We start from the raw sequence: 25,160 nt of genomic DNA on the forward strand, positions 1-25,160 counted from the left end.
CTACACCTGCATGTGGGGTCTAACCTACACCTGCATGTGGGTCTAAACCTACACCTGCATGTGGGTCTAAACCTACACCTGCATGTGGGTCTAAACCTACACCTGCATGTGGGTCTACACCTACACCTGCATGTGGGTCTACACCTACACCTGCATGTGGGTCTAAACCTACACCTGCATGTGGGTCTAAACCTACACCTGCATGTGGGTCTAAACCTACACCTGCATGTGGGTCTACACCTACACCTGCATGTGGGTCTAAACCTACACCTGCATGTGGGTCTAAACCTACACCTGCATGTGGGTCTAAACCTACACCTGCATGTGACAGAATGTCCCAGACCTCAGCAGACCCAGTGGGACCCTTGATGCAGGATTTTTCATTTTGCAGTGAGTTGGAGGAGCTGTGGCTGAGCTGGAGCCTCTGTTCTCCAGACTGAAGGAGACCATTTGTCATGAGGAGAGCGTAGACACTCTGATGGGAGTTTGTGTGGCCATTAGTCTCCGGCCTGCTCTGGAGAGAGTCTCCGTTGTGGTGGAGACATTGGAGAACGCTAAGAAGCAGATCAGGAGGTTGCTAGGGTCTCCCTGTTCTCCACTACTGGAGACAACCTCCAGGTCCTCCTCGTCACCAGAATCCACGCACCATCAAGAGCTAAGTCCCTCCTCAGCACACAACTCTAACTTAGAGTCCAGTACCAGCCTTTATCCAGTCCTCAGTTACAGTCCAGTTCCCAGGCTAGCATCTCCTAGCTGTCAGGCTAGCGTCTCCTAGCTTCCAGGCTAGCGTCTCCTAGCTGTCAGGCTAGCGTCTCCTAGCTGTCAGGCTAGCTTCCTTGAGTCCCCTAGTTTCCTGACTAGTGATCCTGTGTCTCCCAGTACCAGAGTCCTGCTCCCCGGCCTCGTGTGCTCCATTTAATGAGTTCCACCAGAACATTGTTTACTTTATTTTTTGGTTTTGTGTTATTTAATGACCTTTGTCTTCCTGGACTCACCATGCCTGTAGGAATAATACACCTAAGCTCCGCCTCTGTCCCTGCATTTGGGTCTACAGCTCTACGTGACAATATACATAAAGTATATATATCTATAAAGTATATATACGTATGTCTTGGTGTGAGTCTGATGTCACATGACATCACACTCTGTGTAGTTTCTATATTAATGCTGATGATTGATGCTGAACTCTGATTGGCCCTCAGTCAGCGTTAACACTAATGAACCGTAATGAGCAGCTGAGCAGCCGCTCATCATACAAATAAACACCATTATTTTCTTCTCCCTGTCAGTCTCACTCAGTGTCTTTGTTTGAAATGGGAAACTATACTGTTGTCATGGGTTCAAATCCAGAGGAATAAAAATAATGGCTCAGTCGAAGAAATATGTCACTGCTTTTATTTCCAGCTCCAGACAGTGTTACAGTGACTAGCATTTACAGTGACTAGCATTGACAGTGTTACAGTGACTAGCATTTACAGTGACTAGCATTTACAGTGTTACAGTGACTAGCATTACAGTTGACTAAGCATTTACCAGTGTTTACAGTGACGCAGTTACCTTGACTAGCAGTTACAGTGACTAGCATTGACAGTGTTACAGTGACTAGCATTGACAGTGTTACAGTGACTAGCATTTACAGTGACTAGCATTGACAGTGTTACAGTGACTAGCATTTACAGTGACTAGCATTTACAGTGTTACAGTGACTAGCATTGACAGTGTTACAGTGACTAGCATTTACAGTGACTAGCATTTACAGCGTTACAGTGACTAGCATTTACAGTGTTACAGTGTGACTAGCATTTACAGCGTTACAGTGACTAGCATTTACAGTGACTAGCATTTACAGTGCTACAGTGACTAGCATTTACAGTGTTACAGTGACTAGCATTTACAGTGTTACAGTGACTAGCATTTACAGTGTTACAGTGACTAGCATTTACAGTGCTACAGTGACTAGCATTGACAGTGTTACAGTGACTAGCAGTTACAGTGACTAGCATTGACAGTGTTACAGTGACTAGCATTGACAGTGTTACAGTGACTAACATTTACAGTGTTAGTGACTAGCATTTACAGTGTTACAGTGACTAGCATTTACAGCGTTACAGTGACTAGCATTTACAGTGACTAGCATTTACAGTGCTACAGTGACTAGCATTGACAGCGTTACAGTGGTAGCATTTACAGTGACTAGCATTTACAGTGCTACAGTGACTAGTATTTACAGTGTTACAGTGACTAGCATTGACAGCGTTACAGTGACTAGCATTTACAGTGACTAGCATTTACAGTGCTACAGTGACTAGCATTTACAGTGCTACAGTGACTAGCATTTACAGTGCTACATTGACTAGCATTGACAGTGCTACAGTGACTAGCATTTACAGTGTTACAGTGACTAGCATTTACAGTGCTACAGTGACTAGCATTGACAGCGTTACAGTGGTAGCATTTACAGTGACTAGCATTTACAGTGCTACAGTGACTAGCATTTACAGTGTTACAGTGACTAGCATTGACAGCGTTACAGTGACTAGCATTTACAGTGACTAGCATTTACAGTGCTACAGTGACTAGCATTTATAGTGTTACAGTGACTAGCATTTACAGTGCTACATTGACTAGCATTTACAGTGTTACAGTGACTAGCATTGACAGCGTTACAGTGACTAGCATTTACAGTGTTACAGTGACTAGCATTGACAGCGTTACAGTGACTAGCATTTACAGTGACTAGCATTTACAGTGCTACAGTGACTAGCATTTACAGTGTTACAGTGACTAGCATTTACAGTGCTACAGTGACTAGCATTTACAGTGCTACATTGACTAGCATTGACAGTGTTACAGTGACTAGCATTTACAGTGTTACAGTGACTAGCATTTACAGTATTTACAGCAGCACTTACAACCAGTACCAACATCCCAACCAACTCTGCTGGAAAACCACTGCTTATATACACTGTAGCTCCTCCCCTGGTTAAACCAAATACAGTAAAAAGCAGGTGTTCTTAAAGAAACTCCAAAACACAACAGAAAAAAACAATGCTAACGTAAAATAACAGAAACATAACAGTAACAAAACTATCTTAATACCTCTTAAATAAAATTTAAATAGCTCAACTAAATCACATCACATGGGTTATATGTGCACCACTATCCTCTACATAATGGGCTTTCCAGAAATGGTCCAGTTTAGCCCCCACACCCACACCTGGAAGCGTTACACAGAAGAGCAGCAGGTGAGATAAGCGTTGTGTGCCTGTTAAGTGCCCTACTAACACCCTACTAACGCCCTACTGAAGCCCTACTAACACCCTACTAATGCCCTACTGAAGCCCTACTAATGCCCTACTAACGCCCTACTGAAGTCCTACTAACACCCGACTAACGCCCTACTGAAGCCCTACTAACACCCTACTAACGCCCTTCTGAAGCCCTACTAACACCCTACTAACGCCCTACTGAAGCCCTACTAACGCCCTACTAACACCCTACTAACGCCCTTCTGAAGCCCTACTAACACCCTACTAACGCCCTACTGAAGTCCTACTGAAGTCCTACTAATGCCCTACTGAAGCCCTACTAACACCCTACTAACGCCCTTCTGAAGCCCTACTAACACCCTACTAACGCCCTACTGAAGTCCTACTGAAGTCCTACTAATGCCCTACTGAAGCCCTACTAACACCCTACTAACGCCCTACTGAAGTCCTACTGAAGTCCTACTAATGCCCTACTGAAGCCCTACTAACACCCTACTAACGCCCTACTAACGCCCTACTAACGCCCTACTGAAGCCCTACTAACGCCCTACTGAAGCCCTACTGACGCCCTACTAACGCCCTACTAAAGCCCTACTAACGCCCTACTAACACCCTACTAACGCCCTACTAACACCCTACTAACGCCCTACTGAAGCCCTACTAACGCCCTACTAACGCCCTACTGAGGCCCTCCGAAGCCTTACTGAACACCCTACTAACGCCCTACTAAGGCCCTACTAACACCCTACTAACGCACTACTGAAGCCCTACTAACGCCCTACCAACGCCCTACTGAAGCCCTACTAATGCCCTACTGAAGCCCTACTAACGGCCTTCTAGCGCCCTACTAACACCCTACTAACGCCCTACTGAAGCCCTACTAATGCCCTACTAACGCCCTACTGAAGCTCTACTGAAGCCATACTAACGCCCTACTAACACCCTACTAACGCCCTAATGAAGCCCTACTAACACCCTACTGAAGCCCTACTAACGCCCTACTAACGCCCTACTAACGCCCTACTAAAGCCCTACTGAAGCCCTACTAACGCCCTACTGAAGCCCTACTGACGCCCTACTAACGCCCTACTAAAGCCCTACTAACGCCCTACTAACACCCTACTAACGCCCGACTAACGCCCTACTGAAGCCATACTAACGGCCTACTAACGCCCTACTGAAGCCCTGCTAACGCCCTACTAACACCCTACTAACGCCCTACTGACGCCCTACTAACGCCCTACTAACGCCCTACTAACACCCTACTAACGCCCTACTGAAGCCCTACTAACGCCCTACTGAAGCCCTACTGAAGCCCTACTAACGCGCTACTAACACCCTACTAACGCCCTACTAACACCCTACTAACGCCCTACTGAAGCCCTACTAACGCCCTACTAACGCCCTACTGAAGCCCTACTGAAGCCTTACTGAAGCCCTACTAACGCCCTACTAACGCCCTACTAACACCCTACTAACGCACTACTGAAGCCCTACTAACGCCCTACCAACGCCCTACTGAAGCCCTACTAATGCCCTACTGAAGCCCTACTAACGGCCTTCTAGCACCCTACTAACGCCCTACTAACACCCTACTAACGCCCTACTGAAGCCCTACTAATGCCCTACTAACGCCCTACTGAAGCTCTACTGAAGCCATACTAACGCCCTACTAACACCCTACTAACGCCCTAATGAAGCCCTACTAACGCCCTACTAACGCCCTACTGAAGCCCTACTAACGCCCTACTGAAGCCCTACTAACACCCTACTGAAGCCCTACTAACGCCCTACTAACGCCCTACTAACGCCCTACTGAAGCCCTACTGAAGCCCTACTAACGCCCTACTGAAGCCCTACTAACGCCCTACTGAAGCCCTACTGAAGCCCTACTAACGCCCTACTGAAGCCCTACTAACGCCCTACTGAAGCCCTACTGAAGCCCTACTAACGCCCTACTGAAGCCCTACTAACGCCCTACTAACGCCCTACTGAAGCCCTACTAACGCCCTACTAACGCCCTACTAACGCCCTACTGAAGCCCTACTAACGCCCTACTAACGCCCTACTGAAGCCCTACTAACGCCCTACTGAAGCCCTACTGAAGCCCTACTAATGCCCTACTGAAGCCCTACTAACACCCTACTAACGCCCTACTGAAGCCCTACTGAAGCCCTACTAACGCCCTACTGAAGCCCTACTAACACCCTACTGAAGCCCTACTAACACCCTACTGAAGCCCTACTAACGCCCTACTAACGCCCTACTAACGCCCTACTGAAGCCCTACTGAAGCCCTACTAACGCCCTACTGAAGCCCTACTAACGCCCTACTGAAGCCAGGAAACAGGGGAAAAGGCAAAGTCTTTACGCTGCGTTCACACCGAATGCATCACGAAATGTTCGTACGTGCAGATTACATACACATTCAATGAATAGATGTGTCCTAGATGCAAAAATGTTCCAGTGCGGTGTGATCCGCAAGTCAAGTGCGTTGGCCGTGCGAGCGCGCTTCCAATTTTACGCATATCTGCACACCCGCATATTTGCAAGAGTTGAAAAAATTGAACTCCTGCGGCTGTTTGGCATGACGAAAGCCATTCAGAGTCTTTGTTGACGATGACATCAGGCCGTTAACATGAACACCAGTCTGTTCACCCATTCTACCATGTAGAAGCTGTGTGTGACCACCTGGAGCTGTATGACACGCCCTTTATAACCAGGACCAGGGTGCACCGGGGTGAACGCAGCATTATTCTAAATTTTAAAGTAGGTTTTGTTTTTTATTCAATGGTTTGTTGTGTTGTTGTTGTGTTGTTAAAATAAATAATGATGTGTACAAACTGTGTATAGACTTTAAAAAAAAACAAAAAAGAAACTTCAATTATTTTTACTTTAAATAAGACAATGAAACATCAACAGAACTTTGTGAGTGTGGGTCAGAGCTGGAAAGATTATGGGAAGAATCAAAGATTTATGGGACAATAATTTTTAATCTTAATATGTTAAACATTGAGGAAGGAGAATATAAAGCATTGTTTAAGTATTATTTATATATATATATATATATATATCTATATATATATATTATATATATATATATATATATATATATATATATGGTTCACACTCCAGTATAGTAGGGTGGCAGTAATCCAACTGTAACGCTAGGTGTCACCCGTCATAAAACAAACCGAAGAAGAAGAAGAAGAAGAAGAAGAAGAAGACCACTCTAACATCCAACATGGAGTCGTCTGTGAAGATGGGTTTCTGGGGTGATGGACCCAAACCAGGCCAGTTTTACTCTTTGACCGCCGGCAGCGGCCTCAGCAGCGGAGGGCCTCATCAGGAGGTCCGCGGGCCGGTCCGACACACGCTGTGAGTGAAGCGGGGCCGAGCACCGGACGCTTAGAGCGGCTTACTTTGTGCTGCATCATCCCGGCTAGCACAGGCTAAGCTAACTGTAGCTAACATATCTAGAGGTAGTCATGTTTGTTTTAACTGCTAGTTAGTTCACTTAACTCTATCTATTTTACTAACTCAGTAACTACCTTTGACTGGGTTAGTTAGTTAGTTAGTTAGTTAGGCGTAGGTTTTATGTACTTTCACTTTCTTCTGTTAGCTATTAGCTATTAGCTTTGTGATAACTCAACCTGTATGTTATTTAATTAATGTGAAGTCTTTATTTAATCACAGATAAACTTTTTGTTGAGAAAACGGTTTAATGTGAGGTTCAATAAGTGTTGGAACAACATTGAACCGTTTTTATAATGCTAATGTGTCTCCAGAGCTGCTAAGTATATAAAACAGCAGACTTTAGTGACCTGATGTGTTCTGGTGAAAGTTTAACATGGCTTTGTTTTAACGTTGATTTCTACCTTCAGAATGATGTCATCACCTCCATACCAGCAGCTCTCCCTGCACTGTGGCCTCCTAATGATAGTTTTAATCAACCACAAATTACAAATGAAAACAAGAATTTTGACAAAATCCATTTATTTGTCAATATTTCATATCAACAACTGTCCATCATTTATCTGGGGACATGTCTCATGTTGTAGGTGTTTATCACAGATGTTGATGATGACAGAGGCTCCCACTTAAAACACTGTGGCCCAAGGCAGTGCTACCTTTACCTCAGCTCTCCTTGTCTGCAACAGAAAGGACGTCATTAAAAAGATCATCATGTAAAAAACATTCAAACATCAAGTCATTTTTCATTGAATCAATGTCTATAGAAATACACTATTACATACAATAATAATCATAAGAACAGTTCAAATGAACAATAGATTAGACATTTGTTTCATTTACTATGTATTTATGATGATATAACCTACAAGTGTAATTCAGCTACTAGCAGTGATCATAACACTGTTAGTAGCTGATTAAGAGTTTTAATTAAGTTAATGTCTAACACAGACATACACACGTAGGAGTGGGTGATATGGGGAAAAAATCACATAACGATTTTTTTTATTCAAATCATTTAGACTATTTTGAAGTTATTTACCAATAAAACAAACTAATTCACCTACTTTAAATCATCACCCTAAATGGGAAAAAAAGAATAAAAGATAATTTAAGACAAGGTAATTTTCAAATATATTTTAAAATTATAATATATATATATATATATAAGCGTGAAAAATGTAGTTTAAACACGTTTAAATAAATGATTTTACAAGCTACAGGAATAAAAAGGCTTTACTAATCACCAGTTGTTGTCTTCTGTATTGATTAATACTGATTAGCTGTGGACCATTAGTGAATATGTAGTGTTTGTACAATGATATATGGATAATTAATTGCATTAAAAGCTGCACATAAAAAATGGGTATGATTAAATAAATTTACACTTTTTTTGTGTTTGTGGATCAAATCAATGGTCTATTTTGCTGTTGTAATTTATCATGTTTTATTTTTTAAACTTTGGTTTTGTTATCATTTTACATGTTTGAAACAAAGGTGTGTGTGTGTGTATGTCAGTAACCCTATGGTAACAGGTACGTCGGTGTTGGGGGTGAAGTTTAAAGGAGGGGTGGCGATAGCTGCTGACATGCTGGGGTCCTACGGCTCTCTGGCTCGCTTCAGGAACATCTCCCGCCTCATGAAGGTCAGGATTGGTTAAACCATGTGACAGATGGGCTGTCGGCCAATTGCGTGCTTTTTCTGTGTGTGTGTGTAACGTGTGTGTACTTTAGGTGAACGATACGACCATCCTGGGAGCATCAGGAGACTACGCAGATTATCAGTACATGAAACGGGTCATTGAGCAGATGGTGTAAGAACACACACACACTCAGAGAGAGACACACACTCAGAGAGATACACTCAGAGACTCACACACACTCAGAGACTCACACACACACACTCAGAGACTCACACACACACACTCAGAGACTCACACACACACACTCAGAGACTCACACATACACACACTCAGAGACTCACACATACACACACTCAGAGACTCACACACACAGACTCAGAGGGACACTCAGAGACACACATACACACACAGAGACTCACACACTCAGAGACACACACAGAGACTCACACATACACACACACAGAGACTCACACACACACACACACACACACACACACTCAGAGGGACACACACACACCCACACAGACTCAGAGGGACACACACACACACACAGACTCAGAGGGACACACATACACACTCAGAGACACACACACGCACTTATAATTAAATTAAAATATTTTTTTATCCTCAAAGTCAATTACTAAATTTTAATTACATTTAATCACAATTACTGATCCATTAATAAATAACCTAATAAAAGTTAACCTTCCTTGTGTGCTAGCTTCCTTTTAGCATCTCTAATGCTAACAGGTCCTAAATCAGCTGTAAAAAACACTAAAAGCTAATATCTATCATCTAATTAATTTCCTATTTCTTAATGACCTTGTTCGGCTTCCTAATCAATGAATATATATGTCTCAATATTTATGGTGTGGGCGTCTGAGCCTTTTATCTGTCTGTATACCACTAGATTTATATATTTATAAATGATGAAATGTATTTTAATAATTATTAACCACATATGTGTAGAACTGTAACGTGGTTCATCAGTTTACTGTTAAATTATAATTGACAATTTTTATAGAATTTTCTTGGCATTTACAATTACAAAGTCAATTATCTAAATTACAATTTAATTACAAATGACAGCAAGAGATTTTCAAATTACAGTTACACCATAATTGTAATTAATTATGCTCTTATAATTGACTGACACACACGTACTGTATATACAGTATGTGCACAGTGGTTGATGTGTGTGTGTGTGTGCAGGATTGATGAGGAGCTCCTGGGTGATGGTCACAGCTACAGTCCAAAGGCCGTCCACTCATGGTTGACACGTGTGATGTACAACAGACGCAGCAACATGAACCCCCTGTGGAACACTGTGGTTATAGGAGGGTTCTACAATGGAGAGAGGTGAACACACACATGCTGAGTGGTGTGTGTATAATGATCTCCTAATGTGTGTGTGTTCTTCTCTATTCAGTTTCCTGGGTTATGTTGATAAACTGGGCGTGGCCTATGAAGCTCCATCAGTAGCTACAGGCTTTGGAGCGTACCTGGCTCAGGTGAGTCAACAACAACTAGGGATGAACCGAAATGAAAATTTGTGGCCGAAGCCGAATAAAATATAAACGCTTGGCCAAATACCGAACGTGATTAAGTTTTTACTATTTTTTTAATAGTGCATAAATAGCCTAGAATACATTTTTAAACATGTTTTTTAAAGAAAGTAAATGTTTATTGAAAATTCTGACATTTTTGAAATATTCCAGTGGCCTTTGCTTTTCATAAAAACCACAACAAAGTTTATCATTTATATTAGTCCTTCAAGTAAAACAAAACATACATTCCAAAAAAAAACTAAAGTGCATTAAAGTGGAGGTATGATGAATAAATGACTTTCTAATGGTTTATCTACAGTGATAAACATCCTTTAGCCTCATTCAGAGGAACAAAGTTATGTTTCCTCTCTTGTTTTTACACATTTTATAAAAAGTCAGCTTTAAACAGGTGTTCCGTCCCTAGTCTAGGGTAGGAACAAACACATTTAAAAGAAACACAGAGAATTCAATAAGGCAAAGGTCATTTATTGCCCAACAATTAAACACAAAAACAGAAACATAAACGTCAGGGTGAACCAAGGCCAAAATAATAAATAAACTCCTATATTAAGCCTTTACACAAAAACACTAGAAAACAGGAAATGAAATGGCAGCTCATCCCTACAGCTTCTTTACAAAATATAAACAATAATTCCAGGTGCAGTTCAAACTAAAAACGCTGGGTAAACCAGGAACACTGAATACACACACACACACTTCACACAGCCAGATACACTCTTGGTGGACAGCAAGCAAGGGCGAGTCACACAGCCACTATTGCTCTCCACCAGCTTCTGGGGTAGACAGTCCTTATGTAGGGCCACACCCTGGGGAGAACCAATCAGCATCCTTGGTGATGGCCACTCCCTGCTGTCCTGCTCATTGGGATAGATATTAAATTGTGGAAGAGCTCTCACTCCTCCACCAACACAGTAAATACAATAAGGCACCAGCCATAACACAGGGCAGTTGGATTTTACCCACATTGGCAGGTGATGTTACCTAACACGCCTCCTAGAATGTTAGCTCCTCCGTCTCCAACTATCTAACAGCTAAAACAAACACTGCTGTTTAATATAGAATATACATTATACTTTATTATAGGGATGTAACAATTAATCGTAAGGCAGTTAAAAATCGATTCATAGGTATCACGGTCGATATCAATTTTCTGACAATTGAATCGCAGTACTTTTTTAACCAGCAGAGGGCGTTATCCGGAAGTGTTGGCGGCGGGCGGAGTCTGCTAATACTTTCTTTCTGGCCGCCTTCTACTCTTACATATATTAATAAATGATTCATTACCCCTTTAGCACCAAAAGAATATCTGTAATATTACTTGAATATCTGTAAAAGTCACATTTTTCTATTAGCTCTGTCTGCTAGCATAGCATCTCTTCTTCACTGCAAGATATCTGCATGTCAACCGACCACTGTGTTACTAGCGCCCTCTGCTGGTCCAAACAAATATGACGTATATCAGTGCAATGACGGTTTTTTTTTTTAAAGTCCAATTGTTAAGGCACAAAATACATTTTCAGTTGCACTTTTAAAAGAAAAAATTATTATGCAGTTTTGCATTGTTTATTATAGAACCAGAATTTAAATTAATAGGCTTCATTTTCATTTGTATTATTCCTTTATTTATTTAATTCAAGATTTATTTTTAGTTAAATTGCATTGTTTTGAATAGTTTATTAAGGAATTCTTTTGACAATGAAAAATAAAAGGAAAATAATACAGTATTTTCTAGTTTTTTTCCCCAAAAAAAATTTGTCTACAGTCCCAAATGAAAAACTTGTGAGAGAATCGTATCGTGAACCCAGTATCGTGAATCTAATCGTATCGGGAGTTGAGTGAATCGTTACATCCCTACTTTATTACCATATATGTAAATACAAACTGCACTACTTTTTCTGCTGCTGATCGTGTTGGGAGTCACTGCTTGGAGCCACTGACCCATTGTTTACAAACATCAGCTGTTAGCACTCCATGCTAATGCTACACCAGTCTATGCAGTGACACCAGGTGTAGTGTAAGGAGGAAACAATGGCGATGTTTACGTATTCATGGCTCACAGCGCTAACAACGGACTCTGTTGTTGAATTGGACGGTTTCCAACTTTTACGCAGTGACGAGAGCGGTAAGGAGAGACTCTGGATCTGTTTGTGTGTGGAAAGGAGGAGGAGCTGCTGCTCTGTTCCTGCAGTATCGCGCGCACACTTTTTTCAACTCAAAATCACTGCACGTTGTTTGATTACGTCAAACATTACGATTCGGCCTTGCTTTTAACTCACTAAACCAAAGACCAAATGTGGCTTTTTTTTTTTGCAATATTCGGCCACCAAATATTCGGTGGATCCCTAACAACAACACAAACACTCACTACTGTACCTGTACTTGTGTGTAGCCTCTGATGAGGGAGCTGTTGGAGAACAAAGCTGAGGTGAGTCAACATGAGGCTCGTGACCTGATCGATCGTTGTCTGAGGGTCCTATACTACAGAGACGCTAGGTCATACAACAAGGTGAGTCAGACTCACACACTCTTACTTCAGATTAGCATCCATGCTAATTTTGTTCTCCACCGGTGTCCATGGCAGCACGAGATCGCCATAGTAACGGAGGATGGAGTGGAGATCGTTGGTCCGCTGTCATCAGAAACCAACTGGGACATTGCTCACCTGGTCAGGTGGGTCAGGAACACTGCTTTTACTGTGAAAGCCCTGCTCTTACTGTGAAAGGGTCTGACTGCATGTCCTCTGTGTTTCAGTGGGTTTGAGTGAAGATGCTGAGAAGGTCCCAACTTCCTTCTTCCTTTTGTAAGATGTCCAATAAAAAATGAAAAACACGCCCAATGCTTCATGTCTGTGATTGGTTAGTCCAGGGGTGTCAAACTCTGTCTAGTTCAGGGTCCAAATACAGATTAGTTTATCTTCAGTGGGCCACAGATTTTAGGTGGGAAAATTAGTAATTTAATCATTGTTTCTAGCTTACACTTCCACATATAAATGTTAAAATATGCACAACACTGATAATACCAAAGCAATAAGTGACTGATTTCAGTGCCTGCAGGATCTTAACTTCAATTGATTTGATTTTTGTGACCCATTATGTAATTTTAGGAGATTTTGTGGAATGTGAAGAAAATTGCAGGATTTTGGATTTTTTTTTAATATATATATATATATTGATATTAAAAATGATGCCATCATGTAATAAGCGATGGGAAAAATGAGAGCTCTGCTAATATTGTGGAGTTTCATTGAATGTGTATTAAGTTTGACATATCTACAAGTGAATTAGTTGTAATCTACACAATAAGTCATGGTCTCTCTGACTTTTTTTGCTTGCTGCCATGGGCTGAATTGGATGGTCTAAAGGGCCTGATTTGGCCCCGGGGCCTTGAGTTTGACACAGTTTGGGTTAGGCCATTAGGACCTCAAGAACACACCCTCCAGTCTGAAAGGTTTGTGTTTTTTGATGTTCATCATGTGACTCCCTTTAATCTGACGTGAAATTTAAAAAAAGGTTTTAAATCATGGTGCACTCGTTCTAGGTGTAGAAACATCACTTTAATGTGTAACACGGGTGAGTCCAACTCAACCACAGACTCAAGGAGGAGTCACATTCACATTAAAAAAACCTCAATTACTAGATTAAAATGTTAATATATTAAACACTGCTGGGGAAAAACAGCATTCATTAAGTTTTATTATTCACACTAAGTTTAAGTTGTTAGGTAGTTATTTTGCTTTCAACATAAAAACTTTTTTTTATTAAGAATTAAAAGTCCAACAGCATGAACTGCTGTTTGCCCTGATTTACGAATATTAACGTGAGGTTAAGCTTTAGTTTCAGCTGTTGCTAGGCAGATTTGGTCAATAACAGCTGATTTGTAACTGGGTAGATCAGAAAAAAGCACCCAACGGAAAAAAATCACCATAAAAAAATACTTCCCGTCGACCAATGTAAATCCCTCTGTCCTCAGTATCTGGGCAGATCGGAACAGACGGGCCAATCAGAATAGACGCCGGCTTTGTAGTCAGGCAGACACAGCAACGTCGTCCAATCACAAAAAAACTGAAAGGGATTTTTGCTGTATCTCTGCTCAGGTACTTTCTTTTTCATTTTTAAACCATTATTCACTCACATATCACTTCTCTTTCCATCAAATGAGCAACAGATGTTAAGCTGACCCCCAAACGGAACGTGTCTCCGTTAAAAGCGGCGCGTACACGCGGGCTTTCGGGTTGGGTCACTGCTAGCTGCTAGCACAGCTAGCTGCTGCTGCTGCCTACTAGCATCAGGCTAAGCTAATTAGCGCGCCTCAGGTGGAAAGTTCGTTTACTTATGAGCGCGTGCACCGACCACCCGGTAAGTCCGGTGTAAAGAACCTGTACCGACCCTTAGCAGCTGTCCGTTAGCCGCTAGCAGCCGTGACGCGCGCGTGTCAGTGTGTGTAGTTAGCGCACGAGCGCGTCCGCCGTAAACACACCTGACAGCAGGAAGTGTAGCGGACACTAAACACCATGACAACAGCCGGTGTGTGTGTGTGTGTGTGGGGGGGTACTACATGTAAAGAACAGGTGGACACAACTAATATGGGCGGGGCCTCTGCACCAGCTGCTGTTGCTCCTCAGGACCAGGACCAGGACCAGGACTCATTTTAACTCAGTGGAGACATGAACCTCAGAAACTATTCCATTGATGCTTCTCCTCTGATGTGGAGGTTCTCCTCCTGGTTCTCCTGCTGTCTGTAGGACCATGATGGTGATGATGGTGGTGATGGTGATGATGACTCCTCACCCACTAAGCGTGTAAGAATAAATAAATTCTGTTATATCTCCATATTTCATGGTTCAATTATTGTATTGATCCAAAAAATGTCCAAATCAATTTTTTAAATCATGTTTTTTTAACTAAAAACTATTTAACGTCGCTAACATTAGCATAGCACATAAACTCCCGGTCACTAGGTGTCAGTGAACGCACCATCAGACCTCGTTAAACTAATTCACTCCTCAATGACATTTAGCTATATTTACAAAAACATTACTGGACACTTTTATAGATGTATGTGGTTAGTTTTTATTAAATAATTTAATAAGTTAACAGAAACAGAATCTGTTGTAGAAGCAAGAGTTAAACTTTTTTGAAAAATGTAATTTGACACTTATTTATTGGTAATTACAGTTAGTTACCAATCACTAGTTCTCACAAGTTTAATTTTTGTTTGAACAATCACACAAGGTTTACAAAGGGTGGCATACAACACAATTGACAGATACATTTTTTTATATATATATAATATATATAAGTAAATATTTGCCTGTGATCGTTACAAGTCATTTTTCCTAAAACAAAATTCAGAGAAATATAAAAAACTGTAAAATTGAGTTGAGTGAGCGTGGAAAAACAGAATATTTCTTTGAGGTTCAATCACCTTCTTTTACATGTTCAAAAGTAATGTAATGAAATAAAACAAAAGAAAAGGGTAGTGCGTGTAAATAAATTGTATTTCATACCATTTTGTACTTGTAGAGGTGACACATATATTGCTATGTATATAGTATTGTTCAGTATTGGGATATATTGTATGGTAAAGTTAGGTTCAAGGTAATAACCAGCCCTGGTACCAGGGACAGAGGGAGGAACCCGATGGTCCAATCAGCAACTCTTTGTGGACTGAAGTCTGTACTTTGATCATGGTAGAGGCGGAGCTAAAGTCCTGAAGATGTGTTCAATTTCAGTGACTCTGGTGACTAGATTTGGGAATTGAACAATCGGTAAATTTGACAACTTGTATCTGGATTTGTTGACAAGTTTGTTGTTTTTACTAATTACATTGAATGTAATAATGCAGGAAAAACAGAAGACTGACCTTGACCTTAAATATGACCTTGAACAAAGGTCAAGGTCACACAATGAAAGGAAATGTTGTTCAATGGTACCAGTCTAAACACTGGAAAAAAGTATTTTTTTTGTTTTGGCTGAGCTTTGTCATCCTGAGAGCGTTGAGGTCTCACTTTGTTCACTTTTCTGAGGAGTTCTTGTTCTTGAGTGAAGGTCAAGGTCACACATTGAAAGGAAATGTTGCTCAATGGTACCAGTGGCCAAGTTATAGGGGAAAAAGTTTTTGTGACGTCATGAACCACGTACGTACAGCTTCGGTCCAATGAAATAAAATATTCCACTTGAGATGAGCTTTTTATAAATGTAAGCATTGAACTTGTACGATAAATATTGGTAGAGATATGGAACATTAATTTTTTTACACTCGACATGACCTTGACCTTGACATTTGGAGATGACATACGTGTCATTAGTGCTGCATTAATAGCCGAGGAGGAGTTCCAGGACAAATGAGTTGCGGAAGAAAAATACTAACTCCTATGATAACAATGTATTTGGCAATACAATGACTCGACATCATGTGACCTCACTTCAAACCACATGACTCACGCAGTTCCAGCGACTCAATCGTACGATCTGAGTCACTGGAAGTTGCTCAAAGTTGAACTTTTTGAACTTTTCAAGCAACTCTGGTTAAGCTTTGTCGCTCCATCCAATCAGTGATGAGTTTCTATCTACGTCACTTCATGGTCGTCACTGATGAAGTGATAAAAAAGCATGACTCATCACAGGTGATTTAAGCGACTATAGTCACTGAAGTCACGCTCTGATCTGTGTTTATAGATCTATGTGATAGCAGATCTGTGTCTGATTGGATGCTATAAAAAGGTCACATGATGCAGCTGTAGCTTCCTGTGTGACCTCTGACCTCTGAACCAGATGGTGGCCCTCAGCGGCGGATAGCGGTCCAGATGTCTGAGGAGCAGGTGCGGGTGCGGCCTGAGGGCGGGGCCGTGGTGGTGGGGGGCAGCAGCACAGAGCCCAGCCTCCTGCTGACCATCCTCAGAGGAAACATCTCGTAAGCACACACACACTCACACACAGGTGTGTAGCAGTGTGCCCTAACCGTGTGATTCCTGTGGTTCACAGGAAGAGTGTCCAGGCCAAGGTGGAGCAGATCCTGGTAAGCCCCTCCCACTCTGCTCTGCTTCAAAGGGGCTCATTTCAACAAATGGTCCACGCACTTACCAATTGTTCCATGATTAATCAATATCAAAATTAAAGCTAGGGTAGGTAATTTTCTCCAGATACACTTTTTAAGTTTTAGGTTGAAATTGTGTTGACAGAAATTAAGATCTTATGTTCTCTGAAAAAGGAACAAAGAAAATCCATCATCTGTAGCAGCTGTAAATCTGTAATAACTTCAACCAATGGAAAAAAAAAAACCCTTTTTTTAACCAATCATGTCTCTCTGTCTCTCTGCTCGTTCTCCACCCCTCACATGAACGAGCTCACACTGAAAGCTCGTCACCGCTGACAGAGTTAAAACAGAGTTTTTAGTCACGTTTTTAACAAATATAATGATAAAGTTTATTGTTTACTTACTGCTGAATGAGACAATGTAGTTTCTACACTATACATCAATGAGCTGAGCTCCTCTTCTGCAGCAGCTGTGAGCATGCATGTGAGTGAGACGGAGCACAGAGGGGAGGGGGTAAAGGCGCAGCCATCTGGGAGGCTACATTCAAAATCATGCTAGCTTTTGAAAATCGCCTACTCTACCTTTAATTCATATTATAACGATTACTCCTGAAAAACTAATACAAACAAATTATTATAAGGTATACATTATATTAATGATCAGACACAGAGCCAATGACCTCATGTGAATGATGATTAATATTCACCAGTGGTGAAATAACCCAAAGTTGGGGTTTAAAATAAAAATGAAGTCACATAAATAAAAATAGTTTAATATCCCATTAATTTATTTTATAAATTAAAACAGATCAGATTATTTATTACATTCACACATGTAGTTATGAACCAATGAAAATAATAAAGTATATGTTCATATTTCCAGAGCGTGTGAGTCTAGAACCAATGTATATCTGTGACTAATCATTAGTGATGTGAACAGTCTATGTTCATAGCTCTAAGCTGATCACATTACAGGGAGCTGAGACATATGCTAAGTAGTTTACTGAAGACCCAAACATGTTCCAGACCCAAACACACACTGACTTAGTGACTATTTAGAGGAGCTGACATGTCCACCAGATAGGATGTATAGCAGATCTATTTCTGTAGGTGGAGCTTATTACTATACCATATTTACCTTTATATGTGATGGAGTTACTGATATACAGTATTGGAAGATGAACATGGAAGAATAATAAGGACACACCCTCTCACTATATTATCCATATCTATAAAGTATTGATCAGATCAAACTAAACATTTACAGTGTGAATATTGAATAATTAAGGAACAAATGTAAAAATGTCAGAATGTTGTGTGTGATGTCCTGAACACTTGTTAAAATGCCATGTAATGATCATGTGATCCTGAAGTCACATGTTCCTCTGTCTCTGCAGGATGACGTCCAGCGTTTCTCTGACAACGATAAGTTGTACCTGTACCTCCAGCTTCCATCAGGACCAGCCACTCCTGCTGACAAAAGGTATGACATCACTTCCTGTCAGAGCGGCTCAGGGCTGATGCTGAGTTAATATGTGTGTGTGTGTGTGTGTGTGTGTGTGTGTGTGTGTGTGTGTGTGTGTGTGTGTGTGTGTGTGTGTGTGTGTGTGTGTGTGTGCGCGTGCAGCAGTGTCACAGACTCCGCCTCCTTTAACATGAGTGAGCAGCTCCACACCTGCAACTGGATCCGTAGTCACCTGGAGGAGCATTATGACACCTGTCTGCCAAAACAGGACGTCTACGAGACCTACAGGTAACACACACACATATATACACACTATACTACACACATGCTACAGCAGATACCTGACAGGTCCACATTATTATTATTACTCTGATTATTATCCAACAGGAAGTGCTAGTTTTGTTAGTGACATTTTATTGTGAAACTTCCTGTTTCCTGTAGGAGACACTGTGAGGACCTGCAGCACCGTCCTCTGAGTGCTGCTAACTTTGGAAAGATCATCAGAGACATATTCCCCAACATCAAAGCTCGACGCCTGGGGGGGCGGGGCCAGTCCAAATATCCTTCACCTGTCACATGACTTATTTGTGTGTGTGTGTGTGTGTGTGTGTGAAAGGTTGTTGGTTCTATTCCCTGACCTATGGCGTTCCTACATACTGCTACAGTGGAATCCGTAGGAAGACGGGCCTTAAGATGCCTTTACTACCCAACCTGGACCTGAAGAATGACCCGGTAAAATAAAGTGTTTCTTACCCTTCCTTAGGGAGGGCTGGTGATGGTCACAATTATGCAATAAAATAATGCAATTTATTTAATTGCAATAACAAAAAAATACAAAATAAAATGCATTGCTGTCTAAAAAAAGATTGCACTTCTTGTAGTGTTGACCTTTGACAGCATGTGCAGACAAGTAAAAAAAAAAAAGAAGAAGAAGAATGACCCGGTACACACACACACATTATACACACACTATACACACACATTATTCACATATTATACACTCACACATGATACACTCACACATTATACGCACACACATTATACACACACTATACACACACATTATACACATATTATACACTCACACATGATACACTCACACATTATACGCACACACATTATACACACACTATACACACGCACTATACACACACACACATTATACACACACTATACACACACACACATTATTCACATATTATACACACACACATTATACACACACACATTATATACACACACATTGTACACTCACACATACACACACACATGATACACTCACACATTATACACACATTGTACACACACACATTATACACACACATTATATACACACACTCTTTTATACATCACAGAGGTGACTTCACTGCCCTAGAGTGTGGTTCTACTCGTCAACATCGGATTAATAATTAACATTATTAACCATTAATTTTCTTGGACCCGTTCATCCTGTGCTGGGACATCGAGCCAAAAACCTAGCACTTGGCCGACCGATCGAAGATCCAGGGAGGCTACAACAAACAAACAAACAACAGTCACTTAACCCTCTCACTGGGATTCCAAGCTTAATGTCCATCTCATACAGGCGTTGACAATGAAATTCTTTACGGCCACTGCAGACCTCAAGTACAAGCTAACTAAGGAGGTAGGCCCCACCACTTTTCCTCCTGCTGAGTGTAGATTTGCCCTTGGATCACTCAGTTGCTCCCCAGGGTTTCCCCTGGCGAGGACTTATTGTGCCCCGGTGCTCTCCCACCGGGGCTGAAACCTGGGGAAGGTCAGCTGTAACGGCGGCCTTTCTGGAGACCATCTCATGAATCTGCTCCTTGTACGCAGCCTTCCATTCCGGCTCTTTCTCAAGGCATGCTTCAAAGGATTGTTTCCCGTCCTTCCACTTGCTAGGTTCTGTCAGATCCACAAGGATCCACCTGTTCTCAACGAACGCGCGAAGTGGGTATCAGACCTGTGTGCCTCCAGGTCTATCACCTCGAAGAGGCCGGGATGAGTTCTACCGATGGTCTTTCCCAGGGGGGCATCCCAGAGGACGAGGTCCCCTACCTTTTTTATTGGCTGTAAAACCAGGCGACCTTTCCTGTGGCTAATTAACAAGTTGATCTTCTTAGGGCGGACCAAGACTTGATGTGCAACTTCTGGGAAGAATCTCTTCAGTTGCTGTGGCGTGACAGCCCGGCTCACCTTTGCGATGCTTTCCAACCCGTAACAGATGAGTTTATGCTTCACCACCAAACCTTTGAGATTCCGTACCCATAGCCTCAGAGTGTACCTTTTGGTGACAACTGTCTTCTCTATCCTTCCGATCCCTTGGACAATCAACTTAATGTTCTCGCCATTGAGGCCGAGGTGCTTTGCAGCTTCATTGGAGATATAATTGGTATCTGAGGCGAGATCAATTAAAGTACCATTTAGACTACCAGAGTTCATCGTTGCTTCTAGCAGCATCATCATGACTGGGTGTTCCTTTAGTTCGCGACAAGTGCGAGCGCATACGGTTGTCGAGACCTTGTTTGAAAAGGCTTCTTTGTAATTTGTTTGCAGCTCTGGAGGCAGTTCAGCGAGGAACTTTTTTTGCTTGTCAGTCAGTTACAAACCTCTGGCTTCCACTTTTGCCTTGCTCTGTTCTTCATTATCTTTTCGCTTCTTCTTGTTCTGAGGTCTTGGACAGAGCAAGTACTTGTGATCTGAGGACCTTTCTCTCCGACAGTTGTCTCTTGAGCAAAGCCATGGAGGAGCAAGCACTGGAAACATGCTCCTGCTTTTTTTAGCTGAGCTTTCTTGCTTGCCAAGTTGAGCTTCCTGAAGGCTTTACAGGCAAATAGCCTGCCTGCGTGTTTGTTGTCTCCACACACTACACATGAGCTTGGCTGGGGGCTTCTTTGAGTGTCACCCAAGCTGGCCTTGGTGAAGGCCCTTTTTTCCCTTGGTCTGACGTGAGACCTCTCAGGATTATCAGCAAAGCTGGGCTGTAGCTTGTTCAGTTTTTCAAGGATGCCTTCCTGGTTTTTCAGGTAGTGCAGCAGACAATCAAAGTGGTGTCGCGGTGAAAACCCACTTCCAGGGTCACTCATGTGTGTCAGCCACTTTTCTTTCATTGAGTCTGGAAGTTTTCTTTCAATCTAGTGCACTACCACTCGATTTTTCACTGCATCTTCCTCGTCTAGGACTTGGAGATCTCGCAGGGCCCTCTCTACAGCCTGAATCAGTTCAATCGTCTTTCCGGGGTGGTTTTCCCGGACTGGGGTAAGTTCTTGCACTTTCTTTAAGACCAACAGCGTTATTTCCGGCTTGTTTCCGTATTTGTTGTCCAGGAGCCTGAACACATTACTGGCAGATCCACAGCTGGTCAGCACAAGATTTCTCTTTACCCTTTCGTCCAGGCTGCCTAGAAGGTGGAACCTTTTCACATTTTCCAATTGATGAGGGTTCCCTAACTGCTGCAGATCCTACGTTGGGCGAACTAGGCTGGAAGCGGTTGACTGGTTGGCGACAGTCAGCCGAGTAGTTTTGGTTCAGTTCAGGCCGAGCACCGGGAGCAGGAAATACACCATAGTTAAGATTGGGGGCCATGTGGGGCAAGCTAGACTGGAAGCAGCTGACAAGGGGATAGGGGAGGCAGTTCTGGTGAGGTTCAAACTGAGCATGGACGGTAGCAGCTTGCTTGGGGGTTCCGACGTGCTCTTGGTCCTGGTTTTGTTCCACCTTTGTGTGCGACTCCATCTGGGCACTCTTGTCTTTGTGCAGCTTCTCCTTGTATTCAGACTGGTCCCAGTCTTGCCACCGATGCAACAGCGTTTCTCGGCGTCTCCTTAGCCTTCTAGCGCGGGCTCTGAACTCAGAGACTAGGTCTGTCTTCCCATCCAAACTCCTTTCAAGCTCCTGTTCTAGGCCTTTACTCATTAGTGTACTCATGAGGGTGCTTAGCTCCTCCTCAGCGAACCTGGTCCAGACGCTTTCCATTACAATCAAACTCTTTGTCACACCGGGCTTTTATTTTGTTGATGTTGTCCACCATTCTTTGAGCTTCTTCACCGCCCACTTCTCCTAAGGCAGTGGCATAGTCGACCCCAGCATCTGTGACTTCGTAATGCTCAAATTCAGAGTTTCCCCACTCTCTTCTCAGTTTACGCTCGCTCAACACGTTGACTCTGGAAGTGAGGCATTTGCCCCTTTTATTGAATGCAGTCAGGGCTGCTGAATGCCTTTGCTTTAGCCGGTGTGCTCCTGTAGTTCTTTATTTGGCCTTTACTTGTTATTCATCGGCTAGCAGGTTAACAGGTTATCTTACAGCCTTATGGGGAGGCTGTTAGCTTCAATCAGAAGACAATGAGTCTTTGGTGACTATTCTTGTCTTCAGTCGTCAATGCTCCAAGGATTGGAGCCGTCCACTTTCTTTGAGGCTGGGCCTTGGTTTACAGCTGAAGACAACCGCGGTTTAAACCTTGGTTTATAACTGTTCAGATCTTTATACTCACACACATTATACACACAATATACACACATTATAAACACACACGTTATACACGTGTATAAATGTGTGTGTGTGTGTGTGTGTGTGTGTGTGTGTGTGTGTGCGTGTGTGCGTGTGTGTGTGTGTGTGTGTGTGTGTGTGTGTGTGTATAATGTGTGTGTGTGCAGGCTGAGCTCACAGACCTGGTGCAGACGTATAAACAGGAAGTGACGGAGGCGGCGTGCGGGCTCATCTGTCACTGGGCTCAGAAGATCCTGAAGCGTCCGTTTGACACGGTGGTGGAGATCGCTCACTATCTCATCCACGAGCACATCGTTAACCCCCGCTGCACACAGGCAGAGCTCGTGACATCACTAGCAGGTCTCAGCCAATCACAACACTGCATTCTTTAACATGTGCGTGACATTCACACAGGTAGAAAAGATGAAGATATTAGGTAATGTCTGGAGGTTAAACACACTAAGTTAAATCAGAGTCACATTTCAACTAAATATATATTTATATTATTTATATTTCCAACTCTGGACAAAGAGGAGTTTTTGTCTTTTTCAGCTAAAGGTTCCTCTTTAATGTCATCAGCTCCACCATAGAGCCAGAGAGTAGATATTATCATGATCACATTAATACATCTATGTACATTGAGTTTTCTCTGAGGTATCACAGCATGTCCTGCTTATCAAAAGCCATCATTTACTAGTGATTCAGATGGAGTTAGAAACTCTAGATAACTCTGATGTCATGTGACCTTCAGGGCCTCTCCTCACAAGCTGTTTGTTTGTTTGTTTACCATCTGAAGGAAGTCCTGCTAAGACTAAAGTGATCAAGAAAACTTCTGTGATCTCTAAACTCGACTCAGATGAAGCAGCAGATACAAAGGTTTGTGTCTGCTCTCTGATTGGTTTATTCCTTCCTGCTCTCTGATTGGTTCTTTTGTGTCCATAGAAGGAAGTTGTAGAATCTTCATCTTCGTTGAAGACGTGTGGAGACAAACCAGCTGCCTCTAAACCCTCGCCGTCAGATGCTCCGCCTCCGTCCTCGTCTCTGCGTCCAGCGGTAGGTGCATGTGGGTGGGGCACATGGGCGGAGCTTGCAGTAATGGCCGCGTCTTTTCTGTTTCAGGTGGAGGCGTTCATCAAGCAGTTACCCAGAATCCTTCCTCGCAGCTCGCTACCTGATAAGACTCTCACCATGCGCTCGTCTCCACCCTCTCTGGCGCCCAAAGACACTTCCTGTGTGGGAGCACCTGTAGGCGCTGCAGGAGGTGGGGTTAAGGTCATAGCGATGGCGACGCTGCCCTCACAGCAGAGCGGTGGCCCCGTTCCGGTGATGATCCTCCCTCAGGGCTGCCTGTCCTACGACAAGAAAGCTCCGCCCCCAACGCACGTCCAGCCCACGCACACCTCTGTGCTACAAACGGTCAGAGGCGGAGCTACAGCGAGGCGTCCGATGGAGGGCGGGGTGTCAGGCATCGCGTCGGCCGCCTCGTCCTCAACCCCGCCCGTCAAACGGAAACGAGGCCGACCCAGGAAGCCCCGCCCAGAAGATTTGGTGGCTCCGCCCCCTCACCTGCCCATCATCACCTCGGTGAGCGGTGGTGTCATCCAGAAGGCGTCGTCATCCTCTGTGTTAGAGCTGGTGATCCAGGAGCCGCCTGCGCTGGTGTCGGAGCGGCCGGGCCGGCCCGTGCTGCTGCTGCAGGGTGCCGTGAGGCCGGGCGCCGTGAGGCCGGCCTGGGAGCTGTCGGCCAATCGCACACCCATGGTGGAAGTCATACAGAAAGCTCCTCGGCCAATCAGCAGTGCCATCTCGTCCCCTGGCCCCGCCCACAAAGCCCCACCCCCACCTGCTGAGGACCGTGGTCATGTGATCACGCTGTCTTCACCCCCCTTCCCCACTGCTACCCCACCCCCCTAGCTCCACCCCCTGCTTCTGTTTGGTGGAAGTCCCAGATTGGAGCAGAGAGCCAATCGGACAGATGAAGCCACACCCCCATTTCCTACCTCATCCTAAAACCTGTCCCCACTTGTCATGTGACATTAAAGATGAGAGGCTAATTTTTAATAAACGTCTGACGCTCCGCCCCCTTTGGTCATGTGACTTTAATAAGGACAAGAAGACGAGGTCAGATCATGAGTTTAATAATAAAGACAAGCCATCCAATCAGAGTGGAGGGGTGGAGCTTAGTGAGAAATATTTAATAACTTTATTGTTAAAGTCTCTGAGATG

General features: G+C 43.1%; 3 protein-coding genes across 6 annotated transcripts in view; all 3 read left to right on the plus strand.

The window, feature by feature from the left end:
* The window catches only part of cart4 (cocaine- and amphetamine-regulated transcript 4), an 11,158-nt gene extending 2,247 nt beyond the window's left edge, over positions 1–8,911 (plus strand). Inside the window, exon 4 of the mRNA XM_028440895.1 lies at positions 8,849–8,911. The gene's annotated coding sequence lies outside the window, so the exon portion shown is untranslated. The remainder of the gene's footprint in view (positions 1–8,848) is intronic.
* Positions 6,468–12,781, plus strand: psmb4 (proteasome 20S subunit beta 4). The gene is made up of 8 exons (XM_028440894.1): positions 6,468–6,646; positions 8,258–8,384; positions 8,473–8,552; positions 9,594–9,740; positions 9,811–9,892; positions 12,339–12,455; positions 12,531–12,619; positions 12,701–12,781. Exons 1-8 carry the CDS (start codon positions 6,513–6,515, stop codon positions 12,711–12,713), a joined length of 789 nt encoding a protein of 262 aa, XP_028296695.1. The 5' UTR covers positions 6,468–6,512; the 3' UTR covers positions 12,714–12,781.
* Positions 12,782–13,938: 1,157 nt separating this feature from the next.
* Positions 13,939–25,014, plus strand: rfx5 (regulatory factor X, 5). Of its 4 annotated transcripts, XM_028440891.1 has the most exons (12): positions 14,023–14,042; positions 14,691–14,747; positions 16,723–16,861; positions 16,933–16,966; positions 18,381–18,466; positions 18,611–18,736; positions 18,890–19,006; positions 19,102–19,180; positions 23,102–23,294; positions 23,731–23,810; positions 23,877–23,987; positions 24,054–25,014. In XM_028440891.1, exons 3-12 carry the CDS (start codon positions 16,755–16,757, stop codon positions 24,846–24,848), a joined length of 1,728 nt encoding a protein of 575 aa, XP_028296692.1. In that variant the 5' UTR covers positions 14,023–14,042; positions 14,691–14,747; positions 16,723–16,754; the 3' UTR covers positions 24,849–25,014. The 4 variants fall into 4 exon arrangements, with proteins under 4 accessions (XP_028296691.1, XP_028296694.1, XP_028296692.1 ...); XM_028440890.1 differs by lacking the exon at positions 14,691–14,747 and having other exon boundaries at positions 13,939–14,042; XM_028440893.1 differs by lacking the exon at positions 14,691–14,747 and having other exon boundaries at positions 13,939–14,042; positions 18,614–18,736.
* Positions 25,015–25,160: the final 146 nt, after the last annotated feature.

Source organism: Gouania willdenowi, unplaced genomic scaffold (assembly GCF_900634775.1).
Source record: "Gouania willdenowi unplaced genomic scaffold, fGouWil2.1 scaffold_120_arrow_ctg1, whole genome shotgun sequence".
In the NCBI taxonomy this organism is placed as follows: domain Eukaryota; kingdom Metazoa; phylum Chordata; class Actinopteri; order Blenniiformes; family Gobiesocidae; genus Gouania; species Gouania willdenowi.

Bases quoted from the DNA above. Each gene is read 5' to 3' on its own strand.
- psmb4 (XM_028440894.1), top strand. From the start codon at position 6,513: ATGGAGTCGTCTGTGAAGATGGGTTTCTGGGGTGATGGACCCAAACCA. The intron at 6,647-8,257 runs GTGAGTGAAGCG...TGTGTATGTCAG, and splicing joins GGGCCGGTCCGACACACGCT to TAACCCTATGGTAACAGGTA. The intron at 8,553-9,593 runs GTAAGAACACAC...GTGTGTGTGCAG, and splicing joins CGGGTCATTGAGCAGATGGT to GATTGATGAGGAGCTCCTGG.
- rfx5 (XM_028440890.1), top strand. From the start codon at position 16,755: ATGTCTGAGGAGCAGGTGCGGGTGCGGCCTGAGGGCGGGGCCGTGGTG. The intron at 18,737-18,889 runs GTAACACACACA...TGTTTCCTGTAG, and splicing joins GACGTCTACGAGACCTACAG to GAGACACTGTGAGGACCTGC. The intron at 23,988-24,053 runs GTAGGTGCATGT...TTTCTGTTTCAG, and splicing joins CCTCGTCTCTGCGTCCAGCG to GTGGAGGCGTTCATCAAGCA.